The sequence below is a fragment of the Dromiciops gliroides genome, chromosome 5, assembly GCF_019393635.1.
Source record: "Dromiciops gliroides isolate mDroGli1 chromosome 5, mDroGli1.pri, whole genome shotgun sequence".
Lineage (NCBI taxonomy): Eukaryota > Metazoa > Chordata > Mammalia > Microbiotheria > Microbiotheriidae > Dromiciops > Dromiciops gliroides.
Genome location: NC_057865.1, coordinates 62907084 through 62925641, shown reverse-complemented (window position 1 = coordinate 62925641; position 18558 = coordinate 62907084). Strand labels below are relative to the sequence as shown.

Sequence of the window (18558 nt, the reverse complement as noted above, 5' to 3'; positions counted from 1 at the left end):
CTCTCAGTGTCCTGGGAAACTCTTTAAGACTGTAAATTGCAGATAAAACGCAGGTCCAATTTAAAAAATTATATACATGCCTGTAACTATCCATGCATTTATGTGTCCTGTTGGATGCATTTTCATGTTTGCCTTCTTTTCTTAGATAGTAAACCATTTCCTACTCTCTAACATCTGAAACTTCAAAACTAACCACCAGCAGCTCGGTTGGTGAAGCAGTTCCTTTTACCCTCTGAATTTGCACTCGTGGGTGGTTGCTAAGTATTCTTAAATTATCTGTTCCCATATTGTCTCCAGCTATACCAACTGTTTTTCTTTTTCTTTATATCTTTCTGCTCGATATTGCATGGTATTTATAAAATATTACCTAGTATCTGTAAAATGGGGCTAATAATAATAGCACCTACCATACAAGGCTGTATCCAGAATCAAATGAGAATGGGCTTGCATACTTGCATGCTACCTATTATTATTTTAAATGTTACTTTGATCACAAAGGATGCTCAAGTCAACGTACATCAGGATCCTTAAACTATGGAACTGGAAGGAACCTTGGGAAACCAGACGCTTTCTTTACGCACTCTATCCATGCTACCTGTTATTATTATTATTATGAATATTGCCTGCTCACAAAGGCTACCCAGGTAAACGCCCATAGGATCTTAAAACTCTAGAACTGGGAGGAACCTTGGAAAAAATCTCTATTTTTTTTTCCCAAATGAGGAAACCGAGGCCCTGAGAAGTTATGATTTGTCCAAGGTAACCCAGGTACGAGAGAGCAGACACGGAATTCCACTCCACGTCCTGGGCTGCAAATCTCAAGCTGCTTGCTCTCCAGGACTGGAGGTGATTCTATCCTTTTGTCTCCGACCAAATTATTTATTGTTTCTTCGACAGCCCGGGAGGACGCCCCAGTGCCAGGGCTGCGGGCAGCGGCGGCACCAGCAGCAGCGAGCCCGGCTCCGGGAATGCGGCGGCACAATTTTATCAGAATGTGGTCTCACCACCCACCCCCAGGGAGAGGCGAAATCTCCCAAGCACCCGGACCCAGGCTTAGGGTGGGGTTCCTTTTTGTTATCGGGAAACGTGACCCCAGGCCAGAGGAGGAGGGGAGAAGAGAAGTGGGAAGAGGGGGAAGAGGAGGAGGAGGAGGCGGAGAGGAGGGAGGGGAGAGAAAGGAGGAAGGAAGGGGGGCTCGGTGCAGCCGGGGAAGATGAGGAGGCAGAAGGAGCCCGAGGCTCTCGGGATGTTTCTCCCTTATTCTCCCGGACCACGGAGAAAGCGGCCCAGACACAATGGGCAGCAGCCCCCCCTGCAGAAAGGCAGATAACAATGACCCGGGCCAACTCCGGCCCCTCGAGTCAGCTAGCGGGCGGGGAGGGGAGGGAAGGAGAGGGGTGTGGCCACAGCCCCGCCGCCTCCGCCGTTGTCTGCACTTCGGCCCAGCCAGGATTCCCCCCGCGGGGAGTGGTCTCTCCGGTGGGGGCGTGGGTGGAGTGGGGAGGGGAGATAGAGGAGGGGGCGGTGGCTCTTCCTACAGCTCAGCTCCCTCGGTGAGGGGCGGGGCTTTGTCCCCCTTTGCAGGAGGAGAGCCTCGTGATTGGCTCTCGTGCCCCTCATGCCTCCTCCCCATTGGCCAATTTGCAGCGGGAGATGTTGGGAGGCGCGGCGGAGCGGAGGGAGCTGCCCCGGGGTCGGCTCTGAGGTAGCAAGAAGGCCGAAGGGTCGGGATAAAAGGGGGCTTAGGCGTGGAAGGAGACGCGGCTCGGTCCGGCTGTACTTCGAGAAGGCCCGGGCTCCTTTTGCTTATCCCTTCCGGCCGAAAGGCCCTATTCCCCTCGACTTAAATAAAATTTGAATGAGTGCCCTTTAGCCCGTACCCGAGAACACTTGGGGACGGGACACACCCGGGCGGAGAACCCCCCCCCCCCGCCCCAACCTGCGCTTCGGTCCCTCTCGAGCCCGTGCTTCTCGCCCGGCCCGGCTCCCCTTGGCCCCGGCGGTCTGTGCCCTCGCCGCCCGCAGGCCGCTCTGCCGGGCAGGGGGTGTGCCGAGCTCGGCGGGGAGGACCGTATTATTCCAGACACACACTCACACACGCACGCACATCGCGCTCACGCACAAAACCAGCCCTCGAGCCTCCCTTGGGGAGGGGAGGAGAGGCGCGAGGGGAGGGGAGGGGAGGGGAGGGAGGGGAGTGGGAGGAGGTGGATCCAGGGAGGAAGAAGCGAGAAATCCGCCCCCGGGAAACAATCCGCGCGGCGGAGGAGAAAGCCACTCCTGTCACTTGGTCCTCGCGGGGCGCCCGAGCGGGGCCCCCGGCCCAGCCCGCCCAGGGACCCCGGAGCCCGGCCGTAGCGGCGGCCGCCCCGCCCCCCACGAGGCCCGGCCGGCCGGGGCAGGTCGTGGCAGTGCCCGGGAGGGGTCGGGGGCGGCTGCTCTGCGGAGAGAAGGCGGCACGAGCCGGCGCCCGGTGCGTGGGGGTGTGGGTGGGGAGGTGGGCGAGGGCCATGGGGAGCACAGGAGGGCGCTCCCGGGGGAAGTTGGAGCCGAGCCGCGAGTGTGCATGTGCGTGTGTGCACGCGCGGCGAGGTCGGGGAGGAAGTGGCACAAAGGCCGGCGGCGGCGGCGGCAGCAGCAGCGGCGGCGGCCGCCGAGGTGTCCGGCCCGGCCCGGCCCCTGCCGGCCGTCTCATTAATATTAACCGAGCCCGCGGCCTAGCGCTGCGCCGGCTCCCGCCTTCCCAGGCTGGCCCCCGCCCGCCCGCTTCCCTCAACCCCCAACTTGGGGCTTCCCTTTCCCGGGGGAAGGGGCGGAGGAAGCAGGGGTAGGTGGTGGGGGTCGGGGGAACTTCCCCCCACTCCTTCTAAGGTGTGTGTGGCGGCAGGGTTAGAACGGGGAGGGGGCGCCCATTAACTTAGGCAGTAAAACCCCGCCCTCGTCCCGGGGTGCTTAGCCTGGGGTCGTTGAACTCAATATCTTTTTTTTGCACTGACTTGATCGTTGTATTTCCATATGATCAGTTTCCCCTATAATCCCTTCAATTTTATTTTTGTCTTTAATAACTCGGTTCCGAGAAGGGGTCCAGCGGCTTCACCAGACTGCCAAGAGGGGTCGATGACCCCCCACTCCCCCAGGCTAAGCTTCCCGGTCTTGGGGGTCCCTACCAGCCTCGTTCCCCTCCGCCAGGCTCTCTCCACTCTTCCCCACCCATCCCTGTTCCTTGGCAGCCAAAGAAAACAGCCACCTCCGCGGAAGAGAGACGCTGGAGTGGGGAAGGGGCTTACGGGGAGAGAGATGGGGGGGAAGAGTTTTAAGGGGTTCCCGGAATTGTGTTTGCCTTAATTATCCTGGGGAGGGGGTTTACCGCACGCCTTGGGGCGCATCGAACGGTCATCCTAATCGGAAGCTTGTTTTTGTATAGTTTGGGGGTAAGAAGGTGGGGAGGGTTGGAGGGATGGGGGTGGACGTGTTTGAAAAACATTATCCTATTTCAGATACGTGGGGGGAGTTCACTTAACGGTGGTCTCGGAGGAATGCAGAAGATTTCTATATTCTGTCCCCAGAACTTTGTTATTGAAATGCCTTAAACAAACAAAAACCCCACACCCTAAATAATCACTGCCAATCTCCAGAACCGCGGGTGTTGGGCTGAAACTGGAGTGTACCCCCCTTCTCCCCCTTTCTGGTTACGGGAGCTTTACCCTATTTGTGGGGTTTGCTAAGGGAGGATATATTCAGATGAGCTCTTGGGCTGGACTAATGAACCATTCAAAGGGCGGAAAGAATCTTGTCCCCGATTAGGAGAAAGGGCTACCTTGGCTACGGAGAGTTTATTCTGGGTAACTTGTTCCAGGAAAGGGTTTCTTTTGGTGGGGAAGCTCTTGTTCCTCACACTCGGATCCCCCAGAACTCTGGGGATGGGAGGAGGAGGAGGAAGAAGAAAATGACCAGGTTTTGCAATTAGTCCAGCAAGGGATGAGCGGCTGAATGGGGTGGGGGGGGGAGGGGGAGGGAACCTTACCCCAAGCCCAGACACATCTTTCTTACTCTCTTCTTTATTCATTTTTTAATCTTTTTTTTTTTAGCTGTTTTCCAACCGACAGAAATGGAGGAAGACCCCGAATTCATTTGAAGTCCTAAGTGATTTATCACGGTGTTTTGAAGAAGGTGTTTTTGGTTTTTTGTTTTCTAAATATAACAGTCCCGTTGTCTTTGATTATCTCCCCCCTCGCTGGGGCTGGATTGGAATTGCATCGCTGTGGGTGTGTGCCTGTGAGTTTTTCCTCCAATGTGGACCTCAGAGGATTTGCCCCTCCTTTGTAATTTGAAATGAAATAATGGCGACACGTTGGACTGGTCTACCTGAGGGAGATGGAGATGGGCATCAACCTAGTGGAACACCTATCAAGGAGGTAAGAGCCCAAGCCCAAGCTGTTTCCCCCAGCTGTTTGTTCTGGGAAGCACCATGAGTGTCTGCTGGGATGCCTGCTGCCACCTCTGCAGCTGAGATGCTTCAAGGGAAAAGGAGTTTGGTTTGGTTTGTTTGTTTGGTTTTTTATTTGGATTTCAGCTGATTAATGACTGGTTCTCTGGACTGAGTAGTGGAGAGTTTAAACCACTGCCCATGTTTGTTTCTCAAGACTGCCCCGATTGGCTGGGGAAGAAAGTTTCCCCAGCTCTCAGGTTGCCATACTTCGTTTTTTCCAAACCCCGAGTATTGAATTCCCAACATCCAGGTGTCTGGGGGGTGAAGGAAAGAGAGACACCCTCTCCTCCCTGGAGGGCACCCCCTCTTCCCCAATTGATACTCTTTTCTTCAAGGATACTGGGTTAAAGGCTTTCAGGTTAGGCCATGTGTAAAGTCCCTCTGTCAGTAGGAAGCTCATTACAGGTTTTTGTGTATGTTGATATGATGTGTAGTGGTTGGTTTTTTTTTTTTAATGTCTTGTATTTGGTCTCCTACTGGGACCAGGAGAAAATTAGAACAGATGTATCTGTCTGCCTTGGTTTGATTGCTACTGGTGTAAATTGTCTTTCCCTTTGAGAAAACTCCAGTCTTCCAGTGAACCTAACTTAAAGCCTTGAATATGTTTTGTAGGTAGTGTTGTATCTTTGATTACCTCTGAGAACTCTCCTGCTTTTGGTGAGTCTCTATTTACTTAGAAGTTTTGTGAATTAGTGTCCTTAGTTAAAAAAAAAAAAAGAAAAAGTGTTTTGTCTTGCCTGTTCAGGCTGCCCTTTTCTGAAGGACCCGCTGTCAGTGTCTTCTCTGCTCCTTATGTACATCATTATTTGTAGTGCCAGGTCACCCTAACAGAAGACAGGAAGGATGCTTGTTTCTTCAGAGCTTTTCTTTAAAATCAGGACTGCAGCTACTCACTATGTATGAACCTAACTTTGAATGCTTCTCTCTCTCTCTCCCTCTCTTTCTCTCTCTTTCTCTTTCTCTCTCTCTCATTTTGAATCTATTCCTATGATGAAGGAATATATCCTTACTGTGTTATTGAAGATTACCATAGTTTGCATACTGAAACTGAAAAGATTCAGCAAACCTTGCTTTATAAAGCACACCTATATTGTTACTGTAATATTAACTGTTTAACTTGACAACAAAAATAGCTGCAATTAAGAGTTAAGTATGTGCCTCTCACCTAGTCATTTCTAAGTGCTTTCACTTCATAATCATGTAATATTAACTAATGAAGACTGTTACATTTGCAACGGCATGAATTGACAGTTTTACAAAATAGTTTAAAGGTGAACTTAATCTTTCATACATTGTATAGATAGAAAATTTTTTCCCCACACTGTTGACTGCATATGAGATATCCAAAGTTGATGCGTGTTTACTAATGATTGATCTGGTGGCGTGCAGTAATTTATTTGGAGTTCATTTAGCTTTACTTTTTGTCAGATGATATTGCTCGAAGTATCCTTCAGGCTTTACTTCTAGACAACATCTTAAAACACCTGTTTGTAGGTACAAACATGAACATTACTAAGTACAGTAGCAACATAATCCTCTGATTGTTGATGTGGTACCATAATAACTCCTTTTGGAATTGGTGTAATAGTTGATGTGAAGGTCTACAACTTGATGATTGCTTTGATATGTTTAGTACTTATATAATATACAGTGTACTCCTAATGACTTGTCATGTTTCTAATGGACACTTTAATTAGCATGCCTTTTGCTTTATAGCTTGCAACAACTAATTTCAGTTGGAAGTTATTTTTTTAAATAGCTCAGCTAAATACCCTTGAAAACAAGATTTATAATGGACACTTCTTGTACTCTGGCCAGAAAGAAATGTTTCCAGTTGCACACTTGGCTTCTATTAACAATTACAGTATCTATTTTTTTCAAGTGTCTGTGAAATGTCTTAATTTTGATGTTATTGGCAAGATCATATTGTGACTTGTCTGGATGAAATTAAGAAAAATGTCTTTTTTTTGGTAAAATTTAATTTTTCTTATTTAGAGTGATCATAGACACATTCAAAGATAGAGAAAATATTTTTATTAGATTTAACAGCAGTGCATTTTCCTATACTAGATAGTCTGTTAGGATATATAACAAAAACTGAAGCAAAATGGTCTTGTAGTATGGAGAAACAGTTTGACATCCGCAATAAAAAGAAGTATGCACAAATGTTTCTTTCATTTAGTTATGCTTTTTATTTATTTTATACTCCCTGTACATGATAATCCCAGGGAACGTTTATAAGTGTATAGATTTAAAAGGGAATTATTTTACAATAATGTTGGCAGACTAAGTTGGGTGAACTACTTATGTCTATTATTTAGCTTCTGGCAATCTAATGTTAATTGTTGATGCCTTAATACAGAACAGTGTTACTTTAAAAGTGTTCAGTGATGTTCCTAAATTTATAGTTAAATTTATCTGTTTTTAACTCATCATAAAGTAATAACATATAATTCTTAATGGTAAGACTGAAATTCCATAAACCAATTTTGTTAACGTGTTGGGAGGAATCAAACTTGGACCACAGTAGAAATCAGTGTAGTTAATGGGAGTCTCTGTTTCAAGCCTTATCTAATTAGTCAACTCCACCTTCTACAAATAAGGTTTATTGCTGTATAACTTCACACACAGGCAAATTTGTGTTCCTCTTAAGCCTTACACCCATCTTAAAGAAAAGAAATGCGAATGGATTTATCACCTTGTAGAAACTGAAAAGGCCACAAGTCTGATGGAAGTAGTTGTTTTTATTCCCCCGTGGAAAATGCTTCAGGTTATGTTTGGCAAAATTGGATTTTTTTTATTTGAAAGTATGTGCAGATGAACCTTTCAGAAGTGTTTGCCCTGAACCCGAAGGGCAGGAGTATTTGCTTTTGGTTCTGCAATGCCGCCCGTGGAGGATTTTTTGTGTTTCCTTGAAACCTGAACACTTGCTCCTGTTCCTCTTGCAGAGTTTGCTGCTACCTCGCCTTGCCTTCCTTCGGCATCCAGCTTCAGGCCCATTTACTCTGGAAGCCTTTCCATAGTGCTGTGTATGAGCTCATGTTGAAGAGGCCCTGTGTAACATTGGAAAGAGGGACAGCCTCTGACACCCATGGCCTGTATGACCTTGAGCAAGTCATTTAATTGCTCCTGCCCCACCCAAGTAACTCTGAAACTTTAAGAGGAATTGTCCATTTGCATTGGTGCTGGAGCTTTATAGCCCTGCTTGTGTGTGTGTGTGTGTGTGTGTGTGTGTGTGTGTGTGTGTGTGTGTGTGTGTGTGTGTGTGTGTAGCTAGGATCTTATTTGATACTTATTACAGCCCTGTGAGGGAGGTGTTATAGATATTATCTCTACATTAAAGATGAGCAAACTGAGGCTCAGGTAAATGACTTGTTTATTATAGAGGTTCATACCCTGGGATTCCCCAAATACCTGTGCTTCCTCTATCTTTTCTGACTCCTCTTGCACAAGTCACACTTTATTATATGATATCCTATTTTAATTTTTAAAATTATAGGTAGCTTTTCTGTTTTCACATTGCCTTAATTTCCTAATGTATTGATTTCCCCCCTCTCAGATAATAAAGAATAAAAAAGGAAGGAAAGAAAGCTATTCAGCAAAACCAGTCAACATGTTCATTGAGTACAACAGTATATGAAATACCCTACCCTCACAGCCCCCCACTTCTCTCATATCATCTTCTGGGCCAATCTCGGCCACTTAAAATTATATAGCATTGTTTTGTTGTTCTTTGATTTACAGTGTTGTAATGATCATGTGTGTGTGTGTGTATATATATATATATTTTACTTTTGCTTACATTCTGTCCTTTCATATAGGTCTTTCATGCTTCCCTGTATCCCTCATTTTCATTGTTAATTGCAGTGTGGTAAAATTCCTTTATTTTCCTGTATTGTAATTGATTTAGCCATTCCCCATTAATAGGTATCTACTCGGTTTTCATTTCTTTGCTACTGTGAAAAGCACTGCCATAAATAGTTTGGTGTACATGGAACCTTCTTTTCTGTCTTTGACTTCCTTAGGGTGTATACTTTAGCAAATGGCATCTTTGATTGTAAGAACTTTAACAATCTATGATGTAGGCTTTTTTTAATTTAATTTTTTTGGTGGGGCAAGAGTCTGCTCTGATAGAACAATCTATGATGTAGGCTTAAAAATTTTTTTTTGACGTAGGCTTTTTAACATTGTCTTATTCACTCTGTTTCTTGCTTATGTATGTGTTTGTGTGTGTGTTTGTATGTGTACATACATGTAGGACTACTGTATTATAGGCAGTTTGGGTGTTCTGTACAGTATTAAACCCAAAGTAGGTTCTCCAAAAATATGTGGCAGTTGATTCGTGGTGTAAAGATGAAATATAAGGAGTTTCATGTTTATTAATTTACATGTAAGGTAATTGTACCTATTATCAAGACTTAGTGTTTGTTAGTATGGTGTGCGTATATTAAGCACCTGTTGTTTGCAGAACAATGTTCCAGAAAGTGAGGAAGATACATGGAATCAGTCTAATAGGAAGATCAGACATAAGCTCTCTAGTATGTAATATTACTTGATCAGGGTACTGAACTTCTCAAACACTATTATAGGAGGTCTGTTAGGAAAAGCCATTACTGATAGGCAAGATCAAGGATCATAAGTTTTAAACTATGGAAAGGAATTAAGCGGGGGGAAAAAAGGAAGGGGAATCTTTTCCTCCTTAGAATACCAAGTTGGGGCATGGAATCTAGAAATAGGGACCACCAGAGCAGGGATGTTGTGTCCAGATTGGTGAGACAAAGTATGTGGAGAGGAAATAAGCCAAAAGGAGTCTGGGAAAGTAGGTGATACCAGACTTTGGAAGGCCTTGAATCTCTGACAAATTAATTCAGACTTTGGCACTGGGGTCTTAGTGAAGTTTGTTATCAGGACAGTGAATACAAGACAGAAAGACAAATGATATGGGGATATATTTAGGTTTGGTTTGATCATTTCCCCTGTGAAAATACCAGTGTTTATGCTGAATACTTTTTTTGCATTTAGTAATTTATTTGTGGCTATTGAATTTAAGAGGAATGGTTTAAAGATACCATTGGAAAGATACTTCTTTAATTTCCTCATCTACATTTACATGTCCATTCATTGTGTCATTAAACTAATGAAGGAGAATCTCACAGTAAAGTCTCCAAGCCAGGCAAGGCATTGACTGCTCCTGGCAGCATCTGTTCTCTCTGTTGGGAATGCCAAATAAGTGAGTTGTAATTCAGGCAAGCCACTTGACCTAGTGAAGTCCCAATTTCCTTATGGGTAAAATGAGGAATTTTCTTGAAGCTTGAAAATTCTGTGATTCTTGTGTGTGACAAGGTGGAGGTACTAGGAGGGCCAGCAGTAGCATTGACTGCTGAATTTGAGGGTATCAGATAAAGCTTCAGGAAGCATGGATATATCCTGTTCTCTAGACAAATCGATCAGTCAGCATTTATTAAGTGATTACTGTGTACCAGACATAGGCACCTATTAGAGGCTGCTAGGTGCTTCAGTGGATGGAGTTCTGGGCCTCGTGCCAGGAAGATCTAAGTTCAGATCTGGCCTCAGACACTTAGTTGCTGTGTGACCCTGGACAAACTTAACCTCTGTTTTCATTAATCCCCATGGAGGAGGAAATGGCAGGAAAACCCCATGGCCAGTATTGGCATGACATGGTCCATGGGTTCAGGAAGATTCAGAAATGACTGAACAACAACAAATTGTACCAGACACTGCTGGGGATACAAATAAAGACAAAAACAGCCCCTGCTGTCAAGGAGTTCACATTCTAATGGTGGATCCAACCATTCCCATACAAGATGTAAATGTGGTAAATTGGAGATAATCTTAGAAGGAAGGAATCGGCAAGTGAAGGGAACTGGAGAGAAAGAACTCTTGCAGAAGTCATGATTCAGAATGCAGAAAGTCTTGAAAGAAGGCAGAGATGAGGAGGAAGAGTATTCCAATTGTTACGGACAACCAGTGGAAAAGCACTGAGTCGGGAGATGGAGATAGAGTGTCCTCTCTCAGGAACAAGCCCAGTGTAGATGGATTGCAGAATACTTGGAGGGAAGTAAAGAAGACTGGAAACAAATTTGGGGCTCATCTCTGTGCTAATCAGTATCTGTATTAAAACTCTTGTGTAAAAGTACTACCTTCACCCCCCAATAAACTCAGATGATATGCAAAGTCCAGAGAAAGGACAGCTGATTAAAGTGGCAGTGACTGAATGTGGAGACTAATGGCCTCAATTCCTGTCTGCTAGTTATTACCTCTCCAATGTTGGCAAAGTTACTTAACTCTATGGGCCTTAGTTCTCTCTTATAAAAGGAGGCGTTGGATTTGAACTTTGGTGTGAGTGTAAAGATTGGCTACATCATATTGACCTTGATACATTAAAAACTCACTGCCATTGAATAATTTGAAAGAATTATGAAGGTTAACTTACATTATTCTTATACTGTATGTATAAAAAAGGTTAATGAATATAATACTGAATTTGGAGTTGGGACAATCTGAGTTCAAATCCTATTTGTTAATGTGAGAAAATTATTAATAATGGGGGTTTTGGGACTTCCAGGGGCCCCCAAACCACACCTACCTGAAAGCTTTGTTCCCGCCAGAGGATCTGAGCTCTGACATCAGCATGACTGCACTGAACTGCCCTCAAATCCAGTGAACCAATAGATTTGAGTGATGCTAGCCAGTGAGCTTTGAACAATGTTTATTAGGCGGGCTCTGCTCCTGCCCTCAATCAGCTTGTAGACTCACTCTAGCTCTCTCTTTTTTTTTTTTTTGAGTCAATTGGATTTAAGTGACTTGCCCAGGGTCACACAGCTAGTAAGTGTCAAGTGTGTCTGAAGCTGGATATGATTTTAGGCCCTCCAAAATCCAGGGCCGGTGCTCTATCCACTGCACCACCTGGCTACCCCACACTCACTCTCTTGAGAGTGGGAATGGGGTGTGTGCAGACGCAGCTCTCTAGGGTTCCCCATTTTCTCTCTAGGCTTTACTATCTCTCAGAGGCACGTGTTCTCTCTCTACTATATATATATATTTTTTGGGGGGGGTGAGGCAATTGGGGTTAAGTGACTTGCCCAGGGTCACACAGCTAGTGTTAAATGTCTGAGGCCGGATTTGAACTCAGGTACTCCTGACTCCAGGGCCGGTGCTCTATCCACTGCGCCACCTAGCTGCCCCTCTCTACTATATTTAATATACTTTAATAAATGCTTAATGCCCCAAACTGGTGCAGTAGCCTCTAATTTCTAAGTAACAAATATATTAGGTGACCACATTAAATTTTTTTGTTTTGGGGTTTTTTTTTGGGGGGGGGTGTTTTGGTGGGGCAGTGAGAGTTAAGTGACTTGCCCAGGGTCACACAGCTAGTAAGTGTCAAGTGTCTGAGGCTGGATTTGAACTCAGATCCTCCTGAATCCAGGCCTAGTGCTTTATCCACTTTGCCACCTAGCTGCCCCAACCACATTAAATTTTAATTGTCACACTAGCCTGGGACCCTGGGTAAGTCAACTGACCTTTGTGTACCTCAGACAATTTCCTAGGACTTCTGTGAAGTCATAGGTTGCCCAGATCCTTTGTGGGTGGTTGGTTGGTTGTTGTCCTTTGAGAGTCAAGTTACAGTGTGTCCAACTCTGGCTGAACAATCCAGTATGAGCTCTGAATGCTCTACCACAGGTCGGAAACAAATAATCCATGTGAACATTTGGGTTGGATTCTTTAAATTTGTGCATCTCATGTTTCTTTTGAGCTGCTGCAATTAATTCTTTTTTGCTCATAGAGCATAGCACCTTCTCTAATGGGAGCAAGCCATTCTGGGTGGTCCTGTGCCAGTGTCTCCTGTGTCATAGAATCAATTCCAGAGTTCTTAAGAGAGACCTTGAGAGTGTCCTTACATCACTTTTTCTGACCACCACGTGAGCACCTGCCTTCTGAGAGTTTTCCATAAAATAGTCTTTTAGGCATTTGGCATTCAAACTACATGGCCGGCCCATCAGAGTTGTGTGCTCTCTAGTAGAGTTTGAATGTTTGGGAGTTTAGCTCAAGAGAGGACCTCTGTTTCTGGTATCTTATGTTGCCACGTGATCTTCAGAATCTTCCTAAGGCAATTCAAATGGAAGCGATTCAGTTTCCTGGCTGTATACTGTCCAGGTTTCACAGGCATAAACAATAGGGTCAGCACAACAGCTCTGTAGACCTTCAGTGTGGTGGGCAGTCTAATGCCTTTTCTCTCCCTTCTTGTAGTAGGAGTTCTTTAGATCATTCTTCCTCACAATGTATAAATAAACTGAGAGAGAATTTTAACTCCTAATGCCTTTTAAAAGAAATGACCTCTACTTATTTATGTATCACCACTGCAGGAAATAGCAGCTCTGCTACCATATGCAAGACTATAGCTAACAATTATTTGATATTAGGGAAAATGCATAAAAAGTATAAGAATAAAACTGTTAGGGGGCAGCTAGGTGGCACAGTGGATAAAGCAATAGCCTTGGATTCAGGAGGACTTGAGTTCAAATCCAGCCTCAGACACTTGACATTAGCTGTGTGACCCTGGGCAAGTCACTTAACCCTCACTACCCTAAAAAAAAAAAGATTAAAACTGTTAAATCACAGCAAGTAAAAGAGGATTGATTGAGAGTGCCCAAGAAGAGTCTGTGGAGAATATACAAAACTGTTAAAAGGCTTCAAGGATCACATTTCCAATCTTGTGAGCCATCTGTTTTTCAGTAAACCTACACTACTAAAAGCAATACTTAAACACTTTTTGAGCATATATTCTTGTCTTGGGAGGTCAAGAATTTGGTCCAGGCCAGGGAGAAAAACATATTTATGTGTATGTGTGTGTATATGTGTGTGTGTGTGTGTGTGTGTATACATAGATGTGTTTATATATGTATGTGTACATACACACATGCATATTTATAGAAAGGAAGACAGAGAACACATACTTGTGTAGAGTGATATTGGAATCAGAATATTGAAACTAAAGTCTCTCATCAGCCTTCTTAGCTATGCTGTATGACCCTTAGTAAATCACTTCAATTTTTTTTACCTTTGATAATCTCTAACAAGGGAATACTGATACTCTTTCTACTTCACAGGGCTGTTGGGAAGGAAAGTGCTTTGTAAACTTTAAAGCGCTATATAAACTGTGAGGTATTATGAGTTGTTATGTACTTGGTATTTGCTTTGGCAAAAGGTGCATACTGTGGTTATAATAAATACAGCCTACTGCTATTGAGAATAATAACAGTAGCAACATGGGTAGTATCAACATGACTGTAACTTTTTAAGCTCAAGTATCTGAGCAGAAATCTCATGGAGTGTAGTAATTGCTATCACTACAAAGAGTCTTCAATGAGGACAGTACTTAGCCTCCTACATTTCCCTAATACATATTAAAGTACTCCTTCACACCACTGCTCTTCAAGAAAAATAATAATAAAAACTTTAATATGAAGGTAGTATCTCATGAATATATCCTAGGCTTAATAACTTGTTAATGTACTATAAGGGAAAATGATTAAATACAAAACTGAAATGTGCTAGACCTTTCAAAGCCATTCTTTCTTAGGCTAGATAATGGAAATTAGAATCTTTATAAATGCATTAGGAGTAATGTGGGTGTTTAAAAATTTTATTTTAGGTTAGGAAGCTAGACTATAAAATAATTCAACCAAGTTGTCTTTAAGTATTTAATCACATGATTTATAAATATCAGGCCTCTAAATTGTTCTGACTTTCTTAAACTCATAGAATTTTAGGCAACCTACAGATCACCATGAGTCAATGGGGTGTGTGTATGTGTGTATTATATTATATTAGCAGCTTCAGCTAATACAGTCTTAGGCTGCAAGAATAGAAGTATACCCAGATCATGAGGGCACGTAGTTCTCCTGTATTCTGTGGTGGTCAGAAATGTATTTTTTGTATTTGGTATTGCAAGTTGTACTTTGAGGCATGTTGCTCCCATTTGAATATTCCTAATTTACCGTGTCAGATGATAGGCCGTCTTAAAACTACATGAGTCATGGTTGAGGCAATTGAAGATGTTTAGCTTAGAAAAGGGAAAAGTTGGTGGTTTTGTGAGAAATGACATTCTTTAAATATATGAAGGACTGTCACATGGAAGGAGGGTATAGGCTACTGTTAATCCAGAAGGCCAAGGTAGGAACAATGTGTGGAAATTACAAAGAAGCAGATTTGGGATCAATAATAAGGAAGAATTTTCATTTCATTAGAGTAGTCTTGCAATAGAACAGTCTTCTTCCTGATGTCATTGAAGTGATAGGTTAAAAAGATGACCATCTTGGTTATTGAAACTAAAGCCAAGGAGGCCGTCCAAGCAGTACAGTAGTCTGTAAGAATCTGCAAGTGTTCTTAAGTTAAATTCTACATGTTGAAAGTGTAAGGACTCAAAAATGTCATATTATCAATAGTTTCAGGGAGTCGAGACTAGATTTGGGTCATCTCTAATCTTGATGTCATTGGGAAATGATTGGCTTATGATGAAGCTTTTCTTGATCATACAGGCCATGTAGTAGGCTTCGTATATCTCTGAAAGTACAAAGGACTTTATAAAAATGGATACCTTGTTTCATCATACAGTGGCCTGATCTGAACTTTTACTGTGCTGTGTTGAAAAGAACTCTGTTAGTGTTAGGGACTCGAGACTCTCTTAATGTTCTAACCTGGCTTAGAATTCTTTTAGCTGCCATATCATACTGTTGATTCATATTGAATTTGCAGTACATGCAAAAGATGAGCTTCTAGCTAGCCATGTTTCTTATATCTTGTAATGTTGATTTTTTTTTTTATGAACCCAATGGTGAGCCTCTGCATTTAACCTGATTAAATTTCATCTTGTTAGATCTAGTTCAGTGTTCTAGCCTGTCAAGATATTTTTGAATCCTGACTCTTTCAGTATTAACTACCTCTCTCAAATTTGTCATCTGCAGACTTGATAAACATGCCTGCTATGCCTTTAAGCCATTGATAAGTTAAACAACATAGGGCCAAGCAAAATTTCTGAAGCAGCCATTGGAGAACTCCAATGTCCAACTGTAGGTTGGACAAATTCAAGTTGACTGTAGTTAGGCTGGCCATTCAACCAGTTCCAAATCCATGTGATTGTACTATTGTGAACTCGCATCTCTCCATCTTTTCTACATAATAGCAAAGTAAACTGTATCTATAGCAGGGGTTCTTAATCTTTTTTTGTGTGTCATAAACTTTTTGGTAGTCTGATCAAATCTATGGACTCCTTCTCAGAAAACTGTTTTTAGATGTTTAAAATTTTATATCCATCCATCCATCTATCCATACATTCATCTATATTGAAATAAATAAAATTTTCCTTCCAAGTTCACACATCCCCTAAAATGTATCCAGGGATACCTGGTTAAGAACCTCAGATCTATAAAATACCTATGATCTGCCAGTTTCAGTAAACCTGTTTAAAAAAAAATTAGAAAGGTTTAGGTTATCATGACCTGTTGATAATGACGTGCTGATTGTGATCTTTTATTTCTTTCCAAGGTGTTCACTAATAAATATTTTGTAGAATTTTGTCAGAGTTGAAGTCTCTCAGGCCTATAGTTGACAAACTTTAGTCTTACTCCTTTTTTGAAAATCAGAACAATGATTGCCCTTCTTCAGACCCCAATGGGTCTTTTCAAGTTTTCCTGTCTTTGAGTGATCACTGAAGATGACTTAGTAATAATTTTTGCCATTTCTTTCTGTACCCCAGGTCCAAGATAGTCCTTTGGGTCCAAGTAAGTCATACAAAATGACTAGGGTCTGTCTCACTATCCCCTTGCTTCCCTTCATACCTGTTCCTGTCAGCCATGTTTTGCTCTTTTCTATCCAAAGAATTTTTTCTTTCTGGAAGAAGTAGAAGCAAAATAGGAATTGAGTGGCTCTGTATCATCTTATCCACTGTAAGCTGTGACCTTTAATTTTCTTTGGGCCTTCTCTTTTATCCAGTAGACTTATCAAACCTCTGTTTGTTTGTTTTTTAGTTGTCCTTGGTTTCTTTTAATGTAAGCTAATTCTTAGGATTGGAACTGCTGATACTTATTCTTCAAATACTGTGTACATTTATTCTCTATTACCTGTCTTCATTTTTCTGAGCAGGTCTTTTAAAAAGCTGAGTTGGTTGATGGGTTAGTTTCTTTAGACAAGTCCTTTTCTTTATTGGAATTGTTTACTTTCCCACTTTCCATACTGGAAGACTTGCTTATTAAATTTTTGAGATAAATCATTTGTAGCATAGATAGGCTGTTAAATGTGTGTAAACAGTACTTTATGGAATAAGCCACATTTGTAGGTAATGGTGATATGAAGGTCTTACTCATATTGGTAGGGAAGACAGCCACTTTATAATTGAGTTCTCAGTGGCTGGGACTCTTTGGATAATTCCATTTTATCGAATGAGTTTAGGCTACCCAAAGGGAACACTTTTTTAATATTATAGAATGGCAACTGATAGGTGACCTAGAACTATATGCTAGAACTATATTTGATTTGAAAATGGTACTCTAAATTTAGAACCTTTCCCATTCCTATTAATCCTATCTACTTTGGATTTAGAAATATTAATGCAGAGTTGCATAGTGTGTTGTTCATGTTCCAACAAATTCTTTGTTGTCCTTAGACCTTATTGAAGGTATTTTGTTCTTGTTGTACTGATCTTTAATAGGCATTTACACATTTTTTAAATCGTTAACTTTTATTTTTACATCAGCTTTATTTTTAAACATTTCTTCCCCATCCTAACCCAGGGAGCTATTTCTTATAGCAATAGAATAAAAAAGAGAGCGGGTGGGTGAGAAATAATTTCAGCAAAACATACTAAATACACCATCTGAATCTGATAGTATATGTAATAGTCTATACCGATAGTTCCCCATTTCCACAAAGAAGGGTGGTAGGTGGATTTTCTCATCTCCCCTTTGTGCACAGACCTGGTCATTATAATTAGTGTTCAGTTTCTTTATTGCTGTTCATTCTGTTGTTTTCCTGATTTTGCTTATATGAAGTGATGAAATGTAATATATCTTCCAGTGCTTCTCTGAATTCTTCAGTCATAATTGGTGACAACGCAGTAATATTTTACTAAATTTATATAATTTTTTTAGCCATTCACCAGTTAATGGGTACCTGCTTAGTTTCTAGATCTTTGCTACCACAGAAAGTTTTTGTATATGGGACGTTTTTGTCTTTGATCTTGGACTGTATACCATTTAAGGCATCTCTGAGTGAAAAGATATACATACTTTAATTACTGGAAAGGGCTTTCCAGAAAGGTTGGACAAATTCAAAACTCTGCTCAGGTGCCTGAGTAACTGGGTACTTGTCTTTCCACAAACCCCTTTCCCACGTTGACTGTTTCCATATTTTGAGACTTTTACCAGTTTGCTGAGTATAAGGTAAAACGTCAGAGAAGGAATTTTACAATGCTTGTGCTCTGAACATTTGTGATTTAGTTTATGTGAGTACTGATATAGATTATAACTCTTTGTTTTATTTGGTCTTTGAAAGTGGCAGAATTTTATCACTTTCTATCTTACTTAGGGGGCAGCTAGTTGACTCAGTAGATAGTGTGGTAGGCCTGCAGTCAGGAAGGCCTGAGTCCAAATCTTGCCTCAGAGACTATCTATGTGACCCTGAGCAAGTCACTTAACCCTTTTGCCTCAGTTTCCTCATCTATAAAATAAGCTGGAAAGGGAAATGGTAAACTACTCTAGTATGTTTACCAAGAAAACCCTCAATGGGATCATAAAGTCAGAACTGAAAAATGACTGAACGACAACAAAAGCTTAGCTAAGAGATCAGCTTGTGTGACTTTGTCCTTTTTTTTCCTGAGCACCAGCCTCATCATGAGATCTGTTCTCATAGAATCTTTGAGAGGATTCTTTCCAGTTCATAGGCCATACCAAAGCATGAATTCTGTTGGCTTAGCCTTTGGAAACTCTCACAGTCTATTCCAGGCCTTGAAGAGACATTAGAATAGAACTTGAGTAGAGGAAAATTTTTAAGAA

General features: G+C 42.2%; 1 protein-coding gene across 3 annotated transcripts in view; it reads left to right on the top strand.

Annotated features, from left to right (window-relative positions):
* Nucleotides 1–2231: 2231 nt before the first annotated feature.
* The window catches only part of ARHGAP21 (Rho GTPase activating protein 21), a 151461-nt gene continuing 135134 nt past the window's right edge, over nucleotides 2232–18558 (top strand). The window contains exons 1-2 of one of the 3 annotated variants that reach the window (XM_043964940.1): nucleotides 2232–2473; nucleotides 4089–4415. In XM_043964940.1, the coding sequence (XP_043820875.1) occupies nucleotides 4341–4415 (75 nt within the window). In that variant the 5' untranslated portion in view covers nucleotides 2232–2473; nucleotides 4089–4340. Of the gene's footprint in view, nucleotides 2474–2853; nucleotides 2872–3709; nucleotides 3843–4088; nucleotides 4416–18558 lie in introns of those variants that run through there. The other 2 variants (XM_043964942.1, XM_043964941.1) reach the window with 2 other exon arrangements.